Genomic DNA, 22,926 nt, shown 5'->3' with positions numbered 1-22,926 from the left:
AGTGCAAAAACTCAACGAACGTTCTTTGCAAAATACTATAATATTATTCACAACAAAATTCACTGTTTGAACAGAGTTCGAATCATAATATTCAACTTTATTGTCAGAAAACAAGTACTGTATATAAAAAATATAAAATGATCACAACAGGTTAAAAAATAGATTTACTTCAAAAAATGATATAAGCATTTACAAGCATAGATGGAATTCTAAGCCACTTTGTTATATACTAAAAATAATTAATTTTTAAACGATAAATATGAGGAAATCTGTGAGAAACAAAGATTGCTATTGTGTGCATGTCGGTTGATGATACTGCTTTAACTTGACACTGACGATTGCTTCGTACTAGGCATGGTTATTTAAATGCTCATGCTATAAGTTGCGCAATGTCCTTGCCACGTACTTTTCTTTCGTAGATTCTGTGTTTCCAGTTGCTCTGTAAATTTGATTTATTATAGAAATGAATATTTAATTATTTGTCTTTTAGAATGCTACTGAAAAAGTACACTATATTTAATTAAGACTTTTTGTAGTTACATTTACAATCAATAACATTAAACCTTTTCTTATCAAACAAACTCTGAATAAAATTAAAGATATTTTTTTGTGGTTGTGTATTTAAGTAAATCTACCATATGATTCATAATAGATGGCTCACTAATAAGTTTGATTACATGATTTGAAAGTTTTTTCTATACTACTTTATAATAATACTAATAATAAATTTTGAGGTAAATCCTACTTGTATTACTGAGTACAGTATTTGTTGTCTACCTGTTGACAGACCGTATTAGGTTGCTAGATCTTTTCAAATTTGGCCACAAGTTAAGCTTGGTTCCCACTAGAACGTAAAGCAAGGACGTAAACGCAACGCAAGCGTTTTAACCAATGACAAGCGAAGTTATGGACAGTTAGCAATCACAAGCGAATAAGCCATCGCTTGTGATTGGTCAATTCACTTGCGTTGCGTTACGTCCTTGCGTTGCGTCGCTAGTGGGAACCACCTTTACATCTACTATACAGTACCTTGTTTTGTGTCCATAGTTTGTATTTTTTCTGCCTTCACTGTGGCTGTTGTTACCATGCTCAAGGGGCTTTGAGTGTCACCGCTAATAGTCATCTCTTTCAGGCCTGCTTCAATGCTTGTAGTGTGGATCTTATTCCTGCCAACTTGAGGCTCACCTAGCAGATGATGTGGATTCTGCTTCACCAGTTGTTTTTGGGTTTTCTGGTTGTAATCTATACCGTATATATATATAAAAAATATTAAGAAAATAATCTCCAGAAAACTTTACAATATATACTGCAGTAGATTACTCCTGTTTCTTAGAGTACAAAGTATGGTCAACTCACTCGCAAGTAAAAACGAAACAGGCAACATTCCTTTTCATAATTGCACGTAACAAATTGCTAAAATCAAAACCCTTCCTATACAATACAATTCTGCCCTTGATATCTTTAAAATTAGAAATTATCTATTCTTAGTTTTCTGTTCTTTGTTAACAGTCCTCCATATTACTCTGTGTGTTGACATTTTGGAATTCTTTCAACCTTGCTAAATGTTATGATTTTCTAGCAAACATTATATAAAAAAGGCTATTCACAACCTGTTATACAAGATATTTTCACTCTTAGTACTCTAACCTTTATGTTACTTACCAGGCATAATTTCTGTAATCACATCTTTTCTGCCAATTTCTACGAGAACCTCAAACAGTTGCTGAACAGTTGTTTCTTGAGTTCCCCAGTTTGTCAACACTGCCCTTGTCATGCTCTTATCCCGTTTCAACTCCAAACCAAAATGTCTAATAAAAAAAACCTTGAAAGTTATTCAAGATATGTCTCTTCTTTGGTTGCAGTTTTAACACATTCAGTGGTTATGATAAAATCACAACATTAATTTATCATGATCATCAACATTAAAACATTGTTTTTCTTTTACTTGCAAATACTAGGCACTTACTTTTAATGAAAAATACAAATACCCAATTATCATTTGTTCATAGGCTTACAGTTAAAAGTGTTTAATAAATGTTTTTAATATCATAAAATGTTGTGCAACATTTTCCATTCATGCCTTTCAGATTGGTTTTTGAAATTGGAGATTTAAAACAGAAATGGTCATACTTAAGGATGTACTGAATAATGAAGATTATAAAATCAGACTTTGAATAAGCAATTTTGTAGTTTTAATAAAGTTAATCACTTTAATAGCAAAAAAAATCAAAACAAATGTTTCACTTATAAAATAATGGTTAAATTGAACAAAAAACTGAATTCTAGTCAATGGGGTTTTCAGGTAAATATGTTTTTTTTTGTGAATTCAATAACTATTGTAACATTAAAATGTCATATTTAACAAAAACATTAATGATATTAAGTTACGTAGTTGATTTTTTGACAAACCAACTCAACAAGCAAATGGTGTGCTCAAACATCAAATGAATTAGTGAAACTTACTGTATATCTAATAGTGAATATCTGTTTTCTTTTGTTTTTGGGTCTTTAATTGATCCTGCTAAAGCCTCCCAGTTGTTTTTGTCAGAACCTACATCCATCATGTCACAGATTATTTTCTGTGAAGAATATGGCATACATCTGATCAACATGTCCAGCGACAATGCGCTTTTTGAAGCCATGATGATTAGCTAAAATAAAAGAAACGTAAACTCTAATAAGCATTTTAAATTGTTAAAGTGACAGATCCAGGATTTTGAAATAGAGGATGGCTTTCCCCCCTTGAATCCACCTATACTCTAGTAGTCGAGCATAATACATTTTTACTAGAGTTAATTTTCAACCTTTTTTGGTGGAAATTCCATGGCATTTGAATAGTTAATATAATGTTTTCTTCAATTATATTTTAATAAAAGGCATGACTTTCTATGCCTGGTTAATATTTTAAGAAAATTTATTTGTACTGTACTATGAATAACTCTTATCATTAAGCATAATGGAACTATAAGTGTCTAATAATTGTATTTTTCTCCCCATGTTACACCACTGTAGCCAGCCCTATAGGAGTGCATGCAGTGTGATTGAAAACAAACCCTGAAAGTTATTCAAGATGTTTTTATACAATGAAATGAACATGGCTAGAAAAGTGCATAGGCCTACATGTTCTATGCTAAAGTATATTATACAGGTAGGCCTCAATTAATACATAATAATTTAATTAAGTTACGCATGTTATTAGAGAAACAAATTCTTTATCAAAAAATGCCTTACTTTTTACTCCCTACAATACAGTAAGCCTTCAAATCAACCTATTCTCATAAAGTTGAAATTACATAAAAAAATATCAAATTACCTACTTCAAAAAGTACCACCCTGATTGCTGCTGCAATTAAATGTGGGTAAAACCCGTAATGGGAAGAATATGAATGTGGTATATATAATTATATAAACACAATAGGCATATTAAGGATTTCCCCTCTAAAGGTGTATGATGTAATTAATGTATAAAGGCCCAAAGTGGACAATGTGGATAGTAAAAACAGAGGAAGTCATATTCCATTTAGAACTTTCATGTGTCTCCCTACACTTTTTTAGATCCCTAAGGTGTCCATTTTTTTTGCCTTTGATTTTTAAGTTATGCACAGATATTCAAAAATGATTTAACAAAACTTGGCAAACAAATTGTTTTTTTCACAGAATTAACTTTAAAACCTTTTGTTTTCCATAGGCTATTAAAAAAAACCGGTGAAATACATATAACAACACACCTGAGTGTATTCTCTTTCCATTTGATTGGTTAATCATATATCCTGCCTGTGACCTCCATCCACCCACATTTAATATATGTTGTGTAAATTATATATATATATATATGTGAGTGGAAAAAATAAATAAACAAAAACGAAACGAAAACGATATAATGGTACTAATGAATGATCAGATTGTTGAAAGTATTCAGAATTTTTCTTCTTGAAACATATCTGTATTGAAATATTGTTCTGTTTGACTCGTAAATATTTTCCCCTTTCAACTCAAACACTTGTTTAAATTTTATAACACACTTGATTGTATTCTTGCCATTTCATTGGTTAATTACGCATCATGTGCTGTTCATTATTTTGCACTAATGAACAATAAACGTATACTATTGAACATCCAGCTTGATTGATGTATTTTTAATGTTATTTATTGAGATGCCAAATAAATGAAAGAAAGAAAGCTTTTTGACAATGTTGACTGATCCATGTTTGAAAACCTGTAGCGCGTGAAGACCATAACTACCCTGGAGTCCAACGATGACAACGATTCAAGATGGATTCATTTGAATTGGTTATGTTAGGTATGTAATAAAACAAATATTTTCATCATTCTACTCATAAAGCGTGGTTCCCACTAGCGACGCAACGCAAAGACGTAACGCAACGCAAGTGAATTGATCAATCACAAGCGATGGCTTATTCGCTTGTGCTTGCCAACTGCCTATAACTTCGCTTGTCATTGGTTAAAACGCTTGCGTTGCGTTTACGTCCTTGCGTTACGTTCTAGTGGGAACCAAGCTTAAACAATTCATCATTTGTACAAGTATACAACTAAAATTGTTAAAGATTATACCACAAAACAAACACAACATACATGCCTAGTGCTATTGTATTTAATCAAGCTTAATTTTTAAATACATTTACAATTGGTTTTGGTATCAAATATTGAATAGGCTAACGGCCCAACTCATTCCTGTATTCTGACCTAACAGAATTTAATATTTAACCCCATATAAATGATACTATGTTTATGAAATTAAAATGCATGAAAAGACAATCTATCCAGTCACAGAACGATTAAATAAAAATATACATAAAATCATGAAATTAAACAAAGTATAATTGATTCAATTTCAAGTATTAGATGTTCAGATTAAATTAACACCTCTATTTAGGGGACAACCTCTATTAAAGGAACTTTTATTTTAACACCTCTATTAAAGTAACATTTTGTTAAGTCTCTGTTAATATGGTTCTAATCATTATGTTTGTAATCTGAACCATAAAATGCATGAATTATTGTTCTCATTTGAAGCCTAATTCTTTACTGACATTTCCTGCACCCAAAATATGGTTAAATATTCTTAAAATAAATTTCCCATTTTAATAAAATTGATTTCAGTTTTCCTATTATTATTATTCCCTAAACTTTTTCCATTAAATTTGTTTTTATCTTTATACTCTCTCCACTTTTTCCCACCCTTAAATATTTATCCCAACACCCTCTTTTCCCAACCCCAATCCCCCAGTCCCCTAAATTACCCACAAACCCCTACATCAAAGAGGCAATGGAACAATTAAAAAGACAATACAAACGAAGTTTATTTACAGGCAATCAGAATACAAAGGCTACAGCTATTCTTTTATTTATACTAACGTCACTACAACTATGCAATACAAAAATGGAATTTAGCTAACTATGCACAAACGGACTAAATTTATCATCATCATCCTATTTGAATACGCAATCATTATTCAACAAGACTTAAAATAGTAGATTTCTCCGCAAAGCTTTTTAACCGCACGCTTCACCAATCTGAATTGAACTCTAACCTGGCCGAAAAACGCTAACATTTACGCAAAAGCCTTATGCGAAGGAAAAATTAGCGTTGTACAAGATACTGTACATGAAACAACACTGGTTTGTTTGTAAAGTTGCTTCGTTCTTCAAAGATAAAATAAAATTCCCACAATTGTGACCATGGTTTAGTGTTATTTAAATATACATTTTTTTATTGCATATATACGAATTACGAATAGTTCACTCAATTTAACCTATCAAATAAAATCATTTAAAACTATGCACAAATAAATCTCTATAAAACTACAATGTAAAAGTTTATCTAAGATTCAACAAAAGAAAATTACAAAAACATGATGAAAATAATACTACAGAAATAAAAACATGAATACAAATTACACTAAAAACCTGATCACCAGTAACAGGGGAAAACAAATTATTTATACTAATTTATGAACAAATATAGTGTTAGTAGTACAGTACTGTATTACTGTATAAATACCGGTGCCAATCATTTATCATTGTTTTTATTGTGTATTAGATGGAAGTACAGCATTGCTGTTCAAATACCGGTGCCAATCTTAACAGTTTCAAATACTGTACAGTAACAACTTCCAGTTTTTAACACCATACTGTAAATTAAAAGTATTTAAACACCAGTATTGTACAGTATTATTATTGTACACATACTGGTGACAATCTTTAGCAAGGTCCAGTTTTTTTTACAGTATTATTGCTGTACACATACTAGTGGCGATCTTTGCAGTATCCAGTTTTGAAAGCCAGTATTACACAGTGCTACTACTGTACACATACTGGTGACAATCTTGGCAGTATCCAGTTTTGAAAGCCAGTATTACACAGTGCTACTACTGTACACATACTGGTGACAATCTTGGCAGTATCCAGTTTTGAAAGCCAGTATTGTACAGTATTATTACTGTACACATACTGGTGACAATCTTAGCAGTGTCCAGTTTTGTATAGTATTATTACTGTACAAATACTGGTGGCGATCTTAGTAGTATCCAGTTTTGAAAGCTAGTATTGTAAAGTATTATTACCTTACACGTACCAGTGACAATTTTAGCAGTGTCTAGTTTTGTACAGTATTATTATTACTGTACAAATACTGGTGACAACCTTAGCAGTATCCAGCTTTGAAAGCCTGTATTGTACAGTATTATTACTGTATACATACTGGTGACAACCTTAGCAGTATCCAGCTTTGAAAGCCTGTATTGTACAGTATTATTACTGTATACATACTGGTGACAACCTTAGCAGTATCCAGCTTTGAAAGCCTGTATTGTACAGTATTATTACTGTATACATACTGGTGACAACCTTAGCAGTATCCAGCTTTGAAAGCCTGTATTGTACAGTATTATTACTGTACATACAGGTGCCATTCTTAGTTGCGAGAATATTCTGGTCAGCTGCAGTGAGACAAAGATACACAAACCGTTTCCTACGATTTGTAATACCCACGTCGTGGAGAGTAACTATGGCCGTAGGCTTGCTTTGGAAACGGTGGCTTTGCGAGTTGAGGACGCTGTTGCTGTTGAAAGTTCACACCCTGAGGAGCAGCTGGTGGTGGCGGTACGTTTGACGTCTGCTGCGGATACAACTGATAACCATCACCATAGTACTGCTGTGAAGGGGGATGACCTGGGTGTTTTGGTGTGGGAGTGCCTTGCTCGTGGTAGCCCGGGTATGTGCTAGGCTGGGTCGAGTTGACTGGGCTTGGATGAGATGGCTTTACAGGAAAATTCAAGCTGGTCTGGTGGCCTCTGGGTGATGAGGATGATGCTGCGTGAAACTGTTGACCCTACAAAATAGAAAAAACATTACAATATACAAATATCATTCTGCTTATTACAAAAAGAAAGCTTTTTAAATTTCAACCAGCAGTATACATATCAGTCTTTTGAAACAGGACTTTTCCTTTAGTAGTTTTACACCGGGCAAGTACTAAACATACCAGCTTATGCCTTGGGCTAGTACAAAATCAACAAGCTCAAGCCCTGGGCTAGTGAGATAATACATTTACTAACCTGTTGTTGATACATTTGAATCACTGGATTGTTCCGCGTCGCAGCAGACGCCACTGGACTAGCTTGATAACTGTTATGTCTGCCAAATGGAGGTGTAGAATCTGCACTATTAAAGGCAACTGTATGATGACAAAATGTTTACAAATTAAAATGATGCAAAAACTCTGACAATACGCAGTTTTCACGATACGGAGAACATCTTCGATCGGTTCAATGCTGTGCAGCGAAATAACATAAATCAATTTTTATATGAAAAAAAATCATTTAGTGCTTTTAAGAAAATTTTACAGTGAAAATAATGTCCATACGACCGTCCGTTTAAGAAAAGAATAACTTGTCCTCCGAAAATATGTTCGCCGCGCTATGTTATTTCGTTTGGTTATGTCTCCCTGCACAGCATTAATTGAAGATGTCTTTTATATCGAGAAATAGGCGTAAGCCTATCATGATTATCACAAGCTACACTGAATACATAAAGAAAAACGCAATAAATACTGTATTTTGTCACTGTGGTGCAATATGTTTGTTTAGCCCTATCCGACTCACCCATTATTAAATAATCATTCTTACCTCTTGGATCTGCCTTCGTTTTTGGAGGAGGAGGGGGCGGTATGTGCAGCTGCAATGTAGGCTTCTTGTTTGGCGGTGGAGGCGGAGGCTCAGGTGAACGTGCACGCTTTAAACTGTGGTTAGGACCGATACGAGACATTTTCTCGCTCAACCCCTTATACTGACTAACAGCACTCTCTGCAGGTGCAGATGGCCTAAGTAAACAAGAAAAAAATATAGGAGTATTTATTTTGTCTAACTGATAAATTTCTGCTTAAAATCGTGTAATAGTTGAATGTTACCCACCTCTTGGTCTCAACCTCGCCGGTATCTTTCAATAACGATGTGAACGAAGAAATAGCCTTTTCGGCTTCCGTGCTTAAGCGTAGTCCCTTCCCCGTCATGTCCTTTTCCACTGGCGGAGGTGTATCAAACAGAGGTAAGGTGGGCAGTGTCGCTGGTGCCTTTACAGGTGTACTATCAGACGATTTGCTTAAAGATGACGTTATAGATTTGACCGGCGTTGAAGGCTCGGAGGATGTTTGCATCGGCTTTGTCGTTATCTTGCGTTTTCGATACTCACACAGTGACACCTGTAGTACAATAAAGTAATATTAAAACAAATGATGCTTCCGTTTCGAACATAACAGTGTGTTGCGATTGGTAATAAATAAAAAACTTGTTTGGTACTATGACAAGACCCGAACCCAGTCACTTGTTGTATGTAAGCATGTCAACTAATGTGCCACATCAACTACAAGCAAAAAGTTCAGATATCACAATAAAATATACAGTCTACAATCCTTATTAAACAGGGGTACAAAAATGTAAGTTAATCTCATTCGAACTGAATTTAGTAGTAATAGAATTCAATTTAAAATTATGAGATAAATTATTTTCTTTACCAAAGCATTGGCCCTACCCATCATTGCATGGACAGGCAAGAATTTGACTACTTTGGAAGATGTCAGTGTAATCTTGTAATACGCTAAACAAGGGGTAGACACCTTTAATTAATACAGTATAGAACATAGCCTCAAACTACAGAACTTCTATGTACGCAAATATTCTAATACAGTATAGAAAGTATAGACACAGAATTATACAGCTGTTTCTAACAGAGTTACTTATAAGACTTAGAACTCATAGTGTATACAAACCTTTTTCTTCACAGCAGGTACTGCTACTGGTGATTGGCCACCAGTTGGCAGTACACCATCCGTTGATGTCAGTCCACCAGCCTGCACCAATGGGGGAGTGTTAGAACTCCCTAGAGGTTGTGGCGATGTCTGTGCTAGCATTCCACTATTAATGGTTTGCTGGAGTCCTAGCATACCAGGAGTCTGTAAACCAGTGGTGGCTGGTGTTACTTGTCCAGCGTTTTGTTGTGGAGCACTGCCTGTAGAATGGAGTGCAGGTTGTGGTCCATGAACAGTTTCAGAAGGTACAGTTTGCGGTACAATAACACTTCCCGCGGGATTAGATACCGGAAGCGGCACACTGCCTGCAGTTAGGCCTGAAGACTGACCACTTGGCAATCTAGGTCCAGTACTAGCGTCCAGAGAAGCACCAGTTGTTGATAAAAGCTTACCACTATTCTCTTTCTCGCCTAAATTATTTGTTAGCATTTTATTTTCATTTTCTGTTGCATCCGACAAGCTATCGCGCCATCCAGCTGAAAATTGCGTCAGCAAGTTCTCCGAATCCCGCATTAAAAGGAGAGCACGTTTTTTAGGAGAAGCGTAACTCTGTGGTCCTATTTGGTCATCAAGAGAACTTCGTGCAGATTCCGTCCCAATCCTTTGTGCCGATTCAAAATTTAACGTCCTGATCGTATTGGGGCAGCTGACTGCACTGGAGCTGGACAAATGGCGTGCTCTTTGCGAAGCAATTGTAAAGTCTAATCCATGGATTGTTTTTCCAATGTTATCAGAGTTCAAATGGTCCTTTTCCATAAGATTCAGACTTTTAATGCTATTACTAGATTGTGCAAATTCTGATACAGAACTCCAAGACTGCTGGAGGTCCGATAAACCTGAAGCGGATCTACCAAGAGGATCAGTTTGTGAAGCATCTCCAGACGCTATTGAACACATGGTTGTGTGTGAAGAAGACGTCGATTTATCAAGTTCAACTTTGGCTACAGTCCTGCCTTCAGAGAGATCTGATGTCTCTAGTGTTATAGGTTCATTTGGCCTGTTTTGGTCATATTTGGAATGCATGTGGAGAGCTTCAGTTAAAGGCTTTTTCTCCGTAAGGAGTTCATTATTCACGGCAGACTCAAGCTGCGTTGTTGAGGGTTTGCCGTCAATTGGCACATTAACAACCTTATTCTCAGAGCTGCTAACAACTTTATTTTGGTCAATACTATATACACTATCAGAGTTAAAATAATTCAGATTTTCAGATATTTCCATCGGAGTTGTAACAGACAATCCACTATCTATTGACGAATTCTTCCGACAATCCTGAAATAAAAATTAGAATTTAATTAAAAAATATAGCTGACAACAGTTTAAAAAAAAAAAAAATTTTTACACAAACTCGCCAATTACACGATGGATAAACTATTTCATAATTTATCGTGCTTATAAACTAAGTCTCATTTGAGGCTTAGGGAGTGGAGTTAAAAGAGTTACAACCCTGGCACTAGGTCAGGATTACAATACTGGACCTTGGGATTGGAAGGCAAGTACGTTAACCACCAAGGTACAGCCCCACTATTGAACAAACTATAATTGTAAAATTATCAGCAGTAATAATACAGAAAAAAAAAATTTAAGGAAGGATTTTTCACTATTTATAAGCTAAGATGATGCCATGGACCCTAGATTATCAATTGTTATTGTTATTTATAGCAGATTTTTTGAATACAAATATGTTGGTGCATGATCATGAATCATATTAAATTGTTAGTAATTAATGTTAGAGAGAGAAAATTTAATTTGATCTGCTAACCTTTTTAGCTGGCAATGCAAGGGGGTGGGGCCTAAAAGGGTCACAGGCATCTTGAGTGGTAGATAGAATGAGCTAGAGACAAAAACAAGCACATTAAAACACAGCACACAATCAGTTATATAAACATAAGCTCAATCACATTAGTAGTTTTAACATGTATAGGTAATAGATAAATGTTATGATTACGGACAAAAAGCAAAAGATTAATGGGAGGCAACAAAATTGTGAAAATTTACAACTGGTTTCAGCTCAGAGGCATATACAAGCTAAGTTAATGTTTGGCTTTGTGAAATGGGTGCAAGGTTTTCGTTAAGGATTAAGGGGGCCTGTTGAAAAAGAGCGGAGACTTTTTGGTACGAAAGCATCTAGATTTGGATTAGATAACCGCGAAAAAACTGTCTGTGATTGAATTATGTCTCAGTGACGCAAATATGAACTTACTTGATGAGGTCGTTGACACACTTCCTGTAATTCACACTTTGGCTGTACGGTACCTTCAATTTCATTTACAACATCTAACTGGCTATTAATTTCTTTTGGCTCTTCCTTTGGTTCTCCTGAAACTGTTTCCGTCAATGAAGAAGATGAAACGGTCGTAAGCAGATTATCTGCCACGCTTATGTCGGGTTTGATATCGACGTTAAGCACTGCTGATGTAGAGGGTGGTACATAATCGGTTTCCGAGGATGGGTGCAAGGGGGAAGACGACGCTGATGTTGCGGCACTGCCAACTGTACCAGACTGCTCATCATTTACTGATATTCTTAGCCATCGTTTTTTCAATGGTGTGATTGTATCTAAAGAAAATTTATAAATTAAAATTATAGTATAAATCTACGATAGTTTAAAGCTAGGCCCAAGTGACTTTGGAGGGTACAAAGTGTGCCCTGGGATGCTATAAACTGCACCAACCCGGAGTGATCATTTTTAAACGAAATAATTTTTTTTAATCGTGTAATTGTATCCAAGAGAAATAAGAAAAATACCATAGTATAAATCTACGATAGTTTAAAGCTAGGCCCAAGTGACTTTGGAGGGTACAAAGTGTGCCCTAGGATGCTATAAACTGCACCAACCCGGAGTGATCATTTTTAAACGAAATAATTTTTTTTAATCGTGTAATTGTATCCAAGAGAAATAAGAAAAATACCATAGTATAAATCTATGATAGTTTAAAGCTAGGCCAAAGTGATTTCGGAGACTGCAAAGTGCCCCCTGGAAGGTTGGTGTACTTGTCTAAACACTACTTACCATTCTTAGGTGATATTGCTGAGCCTGCCACTATGCCACTAGGACTAAGTGCTCCACTGCCCACAGGCGAGTCACCTCCTCCCACTCCCCCAGCCTCGTTCATAGCTAGCCGAAGCCATCTCTACAATTAGAACAAAGGTGAATATTAAACTACATTGCTGAATAAATATGCAAGGTCAGTAATGTAGCCACCAAAAAAAAAAAGTGGTAACAATTTCTGTTTAAGCCACTGGGTTGTCAAAGGCCTCTGAAAAATTGGTCGGATTGAAACCTTACCAACCACAATTGTGGCTACAGCCCTGAATGTTGTTATGCTACACCTTACTTCTACAACCCAATTCTTCAGAAGTTTACAGAAAATTAACTTTACTAGCGTTCATTTGCCATGCAAACCTTTAATATAAAGTCTGTTGTTGGCACCTACCTAACTATAAAATTATTTTTAATGTTCTAAACAAATCGTACCTTTTTTGCAGACCCTAAACTTGCTTCCGGACCAGACTTGGCAGCGAGGGCAGATAGACTATTGGATCGCGCCAAATGAGAATGCGCATACGAATTCGGTGAGGCCGAGTCGACCATATCGACAAGATCCGTGGATATTGAAAGAGGATTATCCGCACAAGCTTCTTGGGCTTTCTCGTTTAACCATTCATTTAAAAACAACTGCAAGACAAAAAACAAATTTGTTTCATTGGTCTTTAAAAAAAAATGTAATACACTATATTATTGGATTTATTTCTCAAAAGTGAAGAATGGAAATAAATGGATAGTTTAATTGATTACCTTTTTAGTCTTTGGAAACTTAAAATGTTTGCTGTTGCAAGTAACCGGTGATATTAACGGTAACAGACGATCGTTGTTATTGTTATGTACAGTAGTGACGCCATGCGTCCTGGCTGGACTACTGATGCTTGGGAACAGTGGTGGCGTACTTGCTACAGGTGCGGCCGAGAAACTTGAAAACGACTGTTCCAAAGGTTTAATCTCTGTACTGATAATTGATGCAGCACTGTTGTTTCTTGTTCTCCTATAAAAAAATGTTTTATTGTTTACTCAACTTTTTACTTGTTTGTTACATTGGTTACTTCACTGTTTTTGATTGTATGTTTGTTAAATTGTTTCCTCCACTGTTTGTTTGTTACATTGTTTACTAAACTGTTTTTGTTTGTATGTTTGTTAAATTGTTTCCTCCACTGTGTGTTTGCTATATTGTTTTCTCCAGTTTTTGTTTGTATGTTTGTTAAATTGTTTCCTCCATTGTTTGTTTGCTATATTGTTTTCTCCAGTTTTTGTTTGTATGTTTGTTAAATTGTTTCCTCCATTGTTTGTTTGCTATATTGTTTTCTCCAGTTTTTGTTTGTTTGTTAAACTGTTTCCTCCATTGTTTGTTTGCTATATTGTTTTCTCCACTATTTTTGTTTGTTGGTTACATTGTTTTCTCCACTGTTTTTGTTTTATTCACTGTTTGTATGTGTTACTGTAAATCCATGGTTTTATTATTAAATTAAATTACCAAAATTTTTAAATACAGTAGAACCTCCATTTTACGTACGGTACGGGACCGAAAGGCGTACGTAAAACAAGGGATTCGTAAAATCAAGGTTGACCTTAAATTGACCCCAAATACGTAGAGATCGTAGGTAGCCGTATTTGCCTACTTCTGTACAGTATGCAGGTGGTCACTAGCTAGGCCTTGCCTAGAATATTCAGGCTAGGCTAGCAGGCCTAGCAAGATGTGAGGCCTAACTAGACAAGTACAGTATATACAGGCTGTACGATGTTTAAATAAAGTGTAAAATATAATTGTTATCTATCAATAAAAACAGTCGCTGCTTTAGGGGGAATGCACGTGCGTAGCTTGTCCCACAGACAACAACAACAGCAGAATAGACACAGCCATGATTGTGACTTTGTGTGCTTTGTTGTTGTTAAATTGCGCCCTCAATGTAAGAAAATGATGACGTCATCGGTTATTTTAAGCGTACGTAAAATCGAGGGAACGTAAAATCAGGGTACGTAAAACACAGGTTCTACTGTAATTAAATAAACATTTGACATACCTCCTTGGTGTGCTATTATACCTCTTCTTTCGTCTGAAATAAAATAATAATTCAAAGATAAAATTGGATACAAGACCTGTCTGTTTGCATACAATCAATGTATTTTGCTTAAGTATATTGCTGTTAAGCCCTGTCTAAACTATCAAAATAGTTTGACAAAAAAGTGTGATGTGCCCAAATACGGTAGTGACATGACATCATCATGTCAATATATGGGTACATCAAATTGTTTTTTGTCACATAAAGTTTGATAGTGTAGACAAGGCTTTAGTTGGTATAAAAAGACACTATACATATCAAAATGATACCTTTTGGGAGCTGGAAGTTTGGCTACTAAATTGATTGATTGTGTTTCTACTGTTTGTTGTGGTAGATTTGATTTAGCGATGTCATCTGTAGGTTGATCAACCTAGAAAAGACAAAAATATATATAAAGTTCTTACATTTACGTGATCTTACCTTTAAGTGAATCAGGAGATAATACTCGTATTTGACGGCTTCCGCTCTTGAATATGTTAATGTCATATGATTGTTTGAAATTATTTATAGTGGTACTGTCTATAGCGGTAGTGCGTTCCATTTGTCTATTTGTATCAAAAAATTTTCTCTTCCGTTGGTGTTGTGCCTCGATTTTGATGTTCTCGATAGTGTTTGAGAGAGTGGCCTCTGAGAAAGGTATCAAACCTTGAATTGTTATCACTACCACACCAATTAAAATGTTCAAACGATTGGGGCAACCCCTTCCCTCCCCAAAAGAAAGTGAAACACAATCTATCTATAAGTACACACCCATTGTACTTTGGTTACCCAGGTTTTAAACTACATTTAAAAACTGGGGTGGAGAAAAAAAAATGGGAAGGTTGGAGTGATGATTTTTAACCATCAAAGCAATCAAACTAACCTGTAAAATTAGATTACTATCTGTACTTTCTTCTTCCAATGTCTTTGTCTTCGCTTGACTGCTCTCGGTGTCTTTCGCAACCGCTAGCCTGTCCAGCGCCTGCTGCCGTCGCTTTTGGGTCCTTTCCATTTTCTCAAACGCTTTCATGATTGCCTCCATCTTGCGTTCCTCCCGCGTCAGCTTACGACTGCTTTCCGGTTGGTTCTCCTCCGTCTCGACATCCACGTCCGCCTGCGTCTCCTCTTCCGTCATCTTAGTTGGAGTGATGTCTTCAATAACCGAATTCTGAAATTTAAAATTTAATACACAGAAACATTAATTTTTACATTTTTTTAAATGAATTTAGCCACATGTGGCCAAGGATTACCAATAGTAAATTAATCACTGTCCTATCAGATAGACATCATCATGTCCATATATGGACACATTACATTTTTTTTTATCACAAACATTTTGATAGAGTAGACAGAGGTTAATAGCAATACAACTTATTTGTATAGAACTATACTTTATTAATGTACTAACAAATAGCTAATGAATTAACGCTTTTTACAACTTTTATATTTTACTCTACTCTACCTGTTTATTATTATTATTATCTCATTTTCTTACATATTCAGAATGTTTTGGCCTTTAGCATTGAAGCTAAGCTATGTGTCAATAGTTCATTAATAACTATACATATATGATTATTGCTTTCCGTTTCACGTCCACAAAATGAAAGTGAACGGACATAAAGATCACATGAGAAGCTCATATTGCAACACAGCTGAAATTCATTTTGAAAAATCAAAGGCCAAGTATTCACAATACAAATAGAACTGGATGTTTAAGCTGTTTTGAAAATAAAATTAATTTAGGATCTAGGTTATTATATAATATGGACACAAAAATAAGTATGGTATATACTCTATCTTTTTCAGTCATCCATTCAATCTTTTATTCAGATTCTCTGGTCCATAGAAAGTAAAATTACTTATAAATTAATTTTTAAAAAAAAGAAAACTGTACTTATTAGTACTACTACTCATCTCAGGATGGCATTCCACCTGGAGAGCATCTTTGACTGAAATAGTCGTTAAGACTAAAACATTTTTACTTGAATTAAGCCAACAAATAATTGATAACAAAGTATTGATTGTTTTTTTTCCTATTAGCATTTTGAAATAAAATTCTAAATCAATTTGGTGCTTCACAATACTACTGTTTCAGTAATTGACAAGTATTGTACTATTAAATAACGTTGCTATGGCAGCATAATATATTGCCATGGCAACACAGTAATATAATAAAGTACTATCTCAATATGCAGCCAACCTCTTTTAGGTGATAATTTTATTACGTGAAAACTCACCTATTTCAATAGTAATATTTTTCATATTGCGCTGTGAGACTCTGGTAAAGAGCGCTTTATAAATGTTCAATATTATTATTATTATAAGCCTAGTTTTGTGTTACAGTGGAACACCTATTAAGGGGACATCATCAGGACCAAATAAAGTGTAAATGGGCCACAGTGTAAACATGTCTTGCTCGTATTCTTTTCACAGGAAAGTGTCTGCTTAATAAGATATCCACTTCATTGTATAAAGGCTTGTCTACACTATCAAACTTTATGTGACAAAAAAATGTGACGTGCCTATATATGGACATGATGGTGTCATAACACAACCATATTTAAGCATATCACTACCATATTTAAGCATATCACTACCATATTTAAGCATATCACTACCATATTTAAGCATATCACTACCAATATTTAAGTATATCACTAGCATATTTAAGCATATCACTAGCATATTTAAGCATATCACTAGCATATTTAAACATATTACTAGCATATTTAAGCATATCAAGTTTCGGGCACTTGCCTGAAGTTGGTTTGACAGGGACACCCTCAGAGGAGAGACGGTCCTCCTACGTCCAGACACAGGAGCAGATTGGGTACCGCACGAGTTTGAATCATCCTTCTTTATATGGTTATTCTTTTGATTCTTCCGTTTGCCATCGCTATCATGTCGATGTTTTTGGTATTTCCGTATGGGGCAGTTCTTTTTACCACATGCACACTCTACAGGGAAAGGGCTGAAAAATGCAAAATATTTTAGAATATCTTAGATGTACACTTTAATTAATTTATTAAAAGAAATGAAACGGAGATGAAAAATACACATAAAAAGAACGACAATAAATGGAAAAAACAAATGGCAATAAAAGAACTGGAAGACAAAAAAAAGAGGATAGATATATAGGAATCAAGAGATTCCAAGTACTGCAAAACGGTAAAATAACTTCAGAAAATAGGAATTGGAAAATGCGCAAGGACTATCTCCAGCAGTGAACATTTTGCCTACAAATATTGGCTAGGTCAAAGGGCAATTATGGCCTAAGGTAACTACTTCATTAACAAATGACGCTTGGTGTTTATATGCAGCTCATCGAAAAAACTTTTGAGGGCACCAGCCTACAAGCTCATTTGTATTCCATTGAAATGTATTTATTCCGAGAACAATTTACCCAGACAATAATCAACTCACAAAAATTTTGCGCAACAGTGTACCTAATCATATCAAATAAAAGACTATCAATTTAAAGAATATGTGCTAGATGATATTTCTTACCATTCTTTATAATTAAAATCAAACGCTATTGTAACCTCAGAATCTTTAGATATTTCTTGACTGGAGACTAGAAACAGTCTGATCAGTTCACCCTCTGTCGTATGAAGAACCTACGACAAGTAAAAAGAATTAATAATTACAATTGAATATTCATTTATTACGTCATTCGTAAAATATATAGATATGCTATAGATCAAAAGGCCAAACTTTATAATTAAAAAAACAGTGACTAATTGAACAATAAACATTAATTAAAAGAAAAAAAGTTTTTGGTAATCACAACAAAAATTGTTGTGTGGATATAAACATAAAGTTTTCCAAAGCTTTAAAGCTCTTTAAAACTAGTTTTACAATAAAAGTGTGATGTGTCCAAATATGGTAGTGACATGACATCAGTATGTGCCGATATATAGACATTATGTCATATCACTACCGTATTTAGGTATATTACTACCATAAATTTGGGCACATTAAACTAGTTTGATAGTGTAGACAGAGCTTTACACTAGGTAATTTACTAGCACAACTATGTAGGACCAAGGCAATCCTAACAGCAGGATGCTGAGCTCCGGAGATCAAAGGGTTTATCTGTGGCTGTGACACGATTAATTCCACACCCTTAACAGACACCGCGGGCCATGGAAAAAATGTACATTGTACAGTAAATTGTACAGTAACTGTTGGTATTTGTCGCAGCCAGACATAAGATCAAAGGACTGTTACGAGTTCCCATCGTAACAAAGCGAGCTCAATGTCCTGTTGTTAGATTGCCTTTGTACTAATTACATAACTACTTTACCAGGAACAAAAAATAATGTTGAATCAATTTTACCTGTGAGTTGGGGGAACACGACCTCCTCACGTATCTTGCTTTGTTTCCGCTAACTCTCGAATCGATACAAATATCAACATTAGCAAAGTGCGAGTAGTTGAGTATATACCTATAGAATGCCCTAAGAATTAAAGAAAAATGACATCCTAATTGAAGTACTGAAGTGGATTTAAAAGAACGTTTGTTGCGGACAAATGCATAGGAGTCTAAACATAAAGCTCTGTCTACAATATCAAACTAGTTTGACACAAAACAAACGTGATGTGCCCAAATATGGGGTAGTGATATGACATCATCATATTTATGGGCACATCACACGTTTTTTGTCGCATAAAGTTTGATAGTGTAGACAGGGCTTAAGGCTAGGCTAACAAAAAGTAGATATCACATTTTTGTTTATGGTACCACTTATACACTTTACTCATAAATAATAATTATTATTTTACCAATGAAAACAAACCAAGAGTGAGAATAGACTTAAGCTCTGTCTACACATCAAACTAGTTTGACGAAAAAAAAGTGTGATGTGTCCAATATGTGTCGTATATATGTATGTGTGTACTATAATCTGGTAGTGATACGCTTAAATATGGTAGTGATATGACACCATCATGTCCATATATGGGCACATCACAATTTTTTATCGCATACAGTTTGATAGTGTAGACAAGGCTTAAAGTACTCGCTCCTCATTACAAATGAGAAAACTCACCCTCTAAAGAACGTATTCTGCGCCAGGAGTTGCTTCTTAAACATGACTTTGCCATGATACTCTAGTATTGTCTGCCTGTCCGTTATCCGTTCCTTGGCAACAAGCCCCTTCCTGCCGTTGTTTACCGTAGCGACGGCAGTGATGTTTGCTCGTAGCCTGTTGTTCGGGATGGTTGCGCCAATATCCGGCTTATGGGTGACAACAAACTGTTGCAATTCAGCTGTGTATTCATTTCTTGATACCTCTTCGTACTCTTCATTATTTTCACTGCAAAAACGAAAAATATTTTAAACAATGATATTTTTCCTCTAGAAAAAAATCATAGTGTATGTTCGAACTTTAAACTCAATTACATGTGTAATCTATGGGTATGTTCAGATCCATTGAGTTATGCTTTCGTATCGCCAGCAATGTCATATTATAATTACATCGTAACAGCAATGTGTTCAGATTTGCTTAACCTAAGCTTTCATTTGAAACTGAAGTGTCACTGATTTGGGAGGAGTAAATTTGATTGGTTAGGTCAAAATCCTGCAACAGAACAATTTCAACATGGTCCCTAATTAGAAACATAAATTACTAATCAACATGCAATGTAATGTTGTAAGAAAATGGTGTAGGTCACAGGAGCTGTTAAACACAACTTGCTTTGTACACATGTGCAGATGTTGGGACCATGTTATGGATTTTAATTACAAAAAAAAATAAATAAAATGGTAGCTTACCTCTGATGCCAGGCTGCTTGTGTGTCCTCATCGAAAAAGTTCAGCTCGGACGATAAAGATCTGGATCTTGATTTCTTATCATGTTTTTTCTAAAAAAAGATAAAAAAACCACCATGAATAAGTAAATAAAAATACAACTCTTGTAATACCGGACACCTTCGGGCTGGCCTCACATGTCTTGTTTTCCAGAAAACCTGACTTCAGAATGTATTATTAATGGTAAAAACGAATTTGGGACCTTTTGGAAAGTGTGGTTTTAGTGTCCGGGATTCAGAGAGTCCGGTATTGGAAGATTTGACTGTATGGTGGTATAGATTTATTTGGCCATTCATAGTGACTCTATACACGGTTGTATATTAATATTATTCAATAATCTTTTAATACTAAAGCACAGTAGTCAATATCTACTATAAAGCCATCTTTATACTTGATAAAATAGTGACAAATTAGTTTCCATTAGGGAGGTTTCGCAACGCTACGAATACGATAACGAAAATCGGATACGTCACGCACACGTATTCGTTTTCGTAAGCCAGTAAAAATCTGTTTCGCATGGCAACGAATATTGAGGGCGTCGTCCAAAATATGACTGCGGTAAAATTGAGCGAAGCGCAGGTACGTGTTGCTTGGCTGCCTAGGCCTAGCGTTATGTCAAAGCGAGGGAGGACTTTAACAACTGCTAATTATCAAAATTTACCTGGCATTTTAGTAAATTACTTTAGTAAATTACTTTCAATAAATCTATAATTATATTATAATCATGAATAATTCCTGATTCAAATGCAAAATATGCAAAATAGATCAAAAACTATACTCGTTTTGTAGTTACGAATATGACTGATAATATTCATAAACACGAAAATGCTTTACGAATATTAAAGGGGGATCAGCACAAAAGTTTTACAAATGTGTGACGTAACAGTTTTCGTCATCGTATTCGTAAGGTTGCGAAACCTCCCTATTAACTGGCTTATTTAACAATATGACTAAACATGTGTATACTGTATGCATTTAGTTTAGTAAAATTTAGCCAGCAAAATTGTATGTGGGTATTTTTAATTAAACATAGCCTTCTATTAATTATAATCCATTAAGACAAAAATTATAATTGTGTAGAGTTTGTTTTTAAAAGAAAAGAGAATGTTTTTATAATTTGTTTTCTTTTTATTAAACAAAATTTCTAAAAATAAAAAAAATATTGAGTCAAATATGGGCGTGGCATTTCAAATATCTAAAGACTTCTCATAGCATTAAGCTATGTGTACACTATCATCAAACTTTATGTGAAAAAAAATGTGATGTGCCCATATATGGACATGATGATGTCATACCCCAGTCATATTTGGGTATATCACTACCATATTTGGGCACATCAAACTAGTTTGATAGTGTAGACAGAGCTTTAGTAAAACAGCTTTATAATATTACTCTGGTTAATCTCACCATTGAGGATATTTATAGTCTATGGTTTATATAATACAACATTGATTGCTTTTAAACAAAAACAAAATACTGAAATTTTAAGACGATCCCTTAATGAGAATTCAAAGGAAGTACTGGCTCTGAAAATTTCTGAGAACAGGAAATGGGATATATTTTAAATCCACAGCAAACTATTTAAAAAAAATTCAATTGAAACATTACAAAGCTCTGTCTACACTATCAAGCCAAATATGGCAGTGATATGCCCAAATATGGTAGCGATATGACATCATCATGTCCATATATGGGCACATTACATTTTTTGTCACATAAAGTTTGATAGTGTAGACGGAGCTTTATACCTCAACAAATCAAGCAATTGAATTTTAGCATATTTAATCAAAAGTAATGAATGCATATTGAAAGATTCAATGCTGAAAGTTAAATGTCACAATATAACACCCACATTTTGGAAGATGGTTCCAAATTGAAGAAAGCATGTGAAATGGTGTTCTGTGTGCTCTAGCATGGGCCAGCAACTAGTCTAATATAAATTCCTGATGCTTTTGGCATTTTATAGCTTATAACAAGCAGCAAATTAGTCAGTATGTTGTCGAGGAAATGTCACAACAACTTTATTTTGGTTCAACAAAAATAATAAAATGCAACACTTGAAAAAATACTGATAAATAGTTGTTACAATTATTCACTAGCCCATGAACACATTTTTTTACAAACTTTAGTAAAGCTATTTCCATATAACTTTATGTTTGATATGTGATGCCCATATATGAACATGATGATGTCATATCACTACCATATTTGGGCATATCACTACCACATTTGGGCATATCACTACCACATTTGGGCACATCACACACTAGTTTGATCAAACTTTAGTAAATAACCAAAACAGTAACTGATACCTTCTTTTTCTTGTGACTTCGTTCAGAGTGTTCACGTTTTCGCTTCTTCTTTTTCGATTTCTTATTCTTATGATGCGTGGTTAGCGTAAGCCTTGTCGGGGAATTAGAGATTGCTGTATACGTCGTCGGATTGACAGCATTGCTCTCCTCGCTGTCCGAACTACTTGAATCATCTGAAAATAAAACGATAAAACAAAAATAATTTGCATTATTAACAGATTATTGTATCATATTCTAAAATCAAATAAAAATCAGACATACACATCAAAAACCAAAAATAGCAGATAAAACAAGTTTTTTTTTTTTTCTGCCTTGGCATGATATTTTTTTGGTTAAACATTACCTTCCGTTTTCAGAAATTATTCTAAAATTATAATGTCTTTACA

General features: G+C 34.7%; 2 protein-coding genes across 6 annotated transcripts in view; both read right to left on the bottom strand.

Moving 5' to 3' along the window:
* Nucleotides 1-108: 108 nt before the first annotated feature.
* On the bottom strand, nt 109-3,511 carry LOC140059239 (uncharacterized). Of its 3 annotated transcripts, none has more exons than XM_072105104.1 (5): nt 3,314-3,511; nt 2,464-2,651; nt 1,663-1,808; nt 1,030-1,242; nt 109-439 (listed from the first exon to the last, which is right to left on the bottom strand). In XM_072105104.1, exons 2-5 carry the CDS (start codon nt 2,640-2,642, stop codon nt 363-365), a joined length of 615 nt encoding a protein of 204 aa, XP_071961205.1. In that variant the 5' UTR covers nt 2,643-2,651; nt 3,314-3,511; the 3' UTR covers nt 109-362. The 3 variants fall into 3 exon arrangements, with proteins under 3 accessions (XP_071961205.1, XP_071961207.1, XP_071961206.1); XM_072105106.1 differs by having other exon boundaries at nt 3,318-3,511; XM_072105105.1 differs by lacking the exon at nt 3,314-3,511 and adding an exon at nt 3,232-3,310.
* Nucleotides 3,512-4,596: 1,085 nt separating this feature from the next.
* LOC140059613 (uncharacterized) overlaps nt 4,597-22,926 on the bottom strand; it is a 32,840-nt gene continuing 14,510 nt past the window's right edge. The window contains exons 6-25 of one of the 3 annotated variants that reach the window (XR_011847235.1): nt 22,541-22,713; nt 20,193-20,281; nt 19,468-19,734; nt 18,756-18,876; nt 17,924-18,033; nt 17,174-17,387; nt 15,300-15,584; nt 14,707-14,807; nt 14,399-14,431; nt 13,122-13,365; nt 12,801-13,001; nt 12,336-12,456; nt 11,526-11,881; nt 11,085-11,156; nt 9,287-10,594; nt 8,433-8,719; nt 8,148-8,341; nt 7,578-7,696; nt 6,664-7,351; nt 4,597-6,537 (exon numbers count right to left, since the gene is read on the bottom strand). Coding sequence is in view for 2 of the 3 variants with exons in the window: in XM_072105591.1 (XP_071961692.1) it covers nt 6,992-7,351; nt 7,578-7,696; nt 8,148-8,341; nt 8,433-8,719; nt 9,287-10,594; nt 11,085-11,156; nt 11,526-11,881; nt 12,336-12,456; nt 12,801-13,001; nt 13,122-13,365; nt 14,399-14,431; nt 14,707-14,807; nt 15,300-15,584; nt 17,174-17,387; nt 17,924-18,033; nt 18,756-18,876; nt 19,468-19,734; nt 20,193-20,281; nt 22,541-22,713 (4,655 nt within the window). In the remaining variant the exon portion in view is untranslated. Of the gene's footprint in view, nt 7,352-7,577; nt 7,697-8,147; nt 8,342-8,432; nt 8,720-9,286; nt 10,595-11,084; nt 11,157-11,525; nt 11,882-12,335; nt 12,457-12,800; nt 13,002-13,121; nt 13,366-14,398; nt 14,432-14,706; nt 14,808-15,299; nt 15,585-17,173; nt 17,388-17,923; nt 18,034-18,755; nt 18,877-19,467; nt 19,735-20,192; nt 20,282-22,540; nt 22,714-22,926 lie in introns of all 3 variants that reach the window. The other 2 variants (XM_072105591.1, XM_072105592.1) reach the window with 2 other exon arrangements.

The sequence above is a fragment of the Antedon mediterranea genome, chromosome 9 (assembly GCF_964355755.1).
Source record: "Antedon mediterranea chromosome 9, ecAntMedi1.1, whole genome shotgun sequence".
NCBI classification, from domain to species: domain Eukaryota; kingdom Metazoa; phylum Echinodermata; class Crinoidea; order Comatulida; family Antedonidae; genus Antedon; species Antedon mediterranea.
This window is presented reverse-complemented; position numbering and strand designations above follow the sequence as displayed.

Excerpts from the sequence above, each read along its gene's own strand:
- LOC140059239 (XM_072105104.1), bottom strand. The coding sequence starts at position 2,642 with ATGGCTTCAAAAAGCGCATTGTCGCTGGACATGTTGATCAGATGTATG. Across the intron at positions 1,809-2,463 it reads TATTCACTATTAGATATACA|ACATTTTGGTTTGGAGTTGA; the intron begins GTAAGTTTCACT and ends TTTTTTTATTAG. Across the intron at positions 1,243-1,662 it reads GATTACAGAAATTATGCCTG|ATTACAACCAGAAAACCCAA; the intron begins GTAAGTAACATA and ends TATACGGTATAG.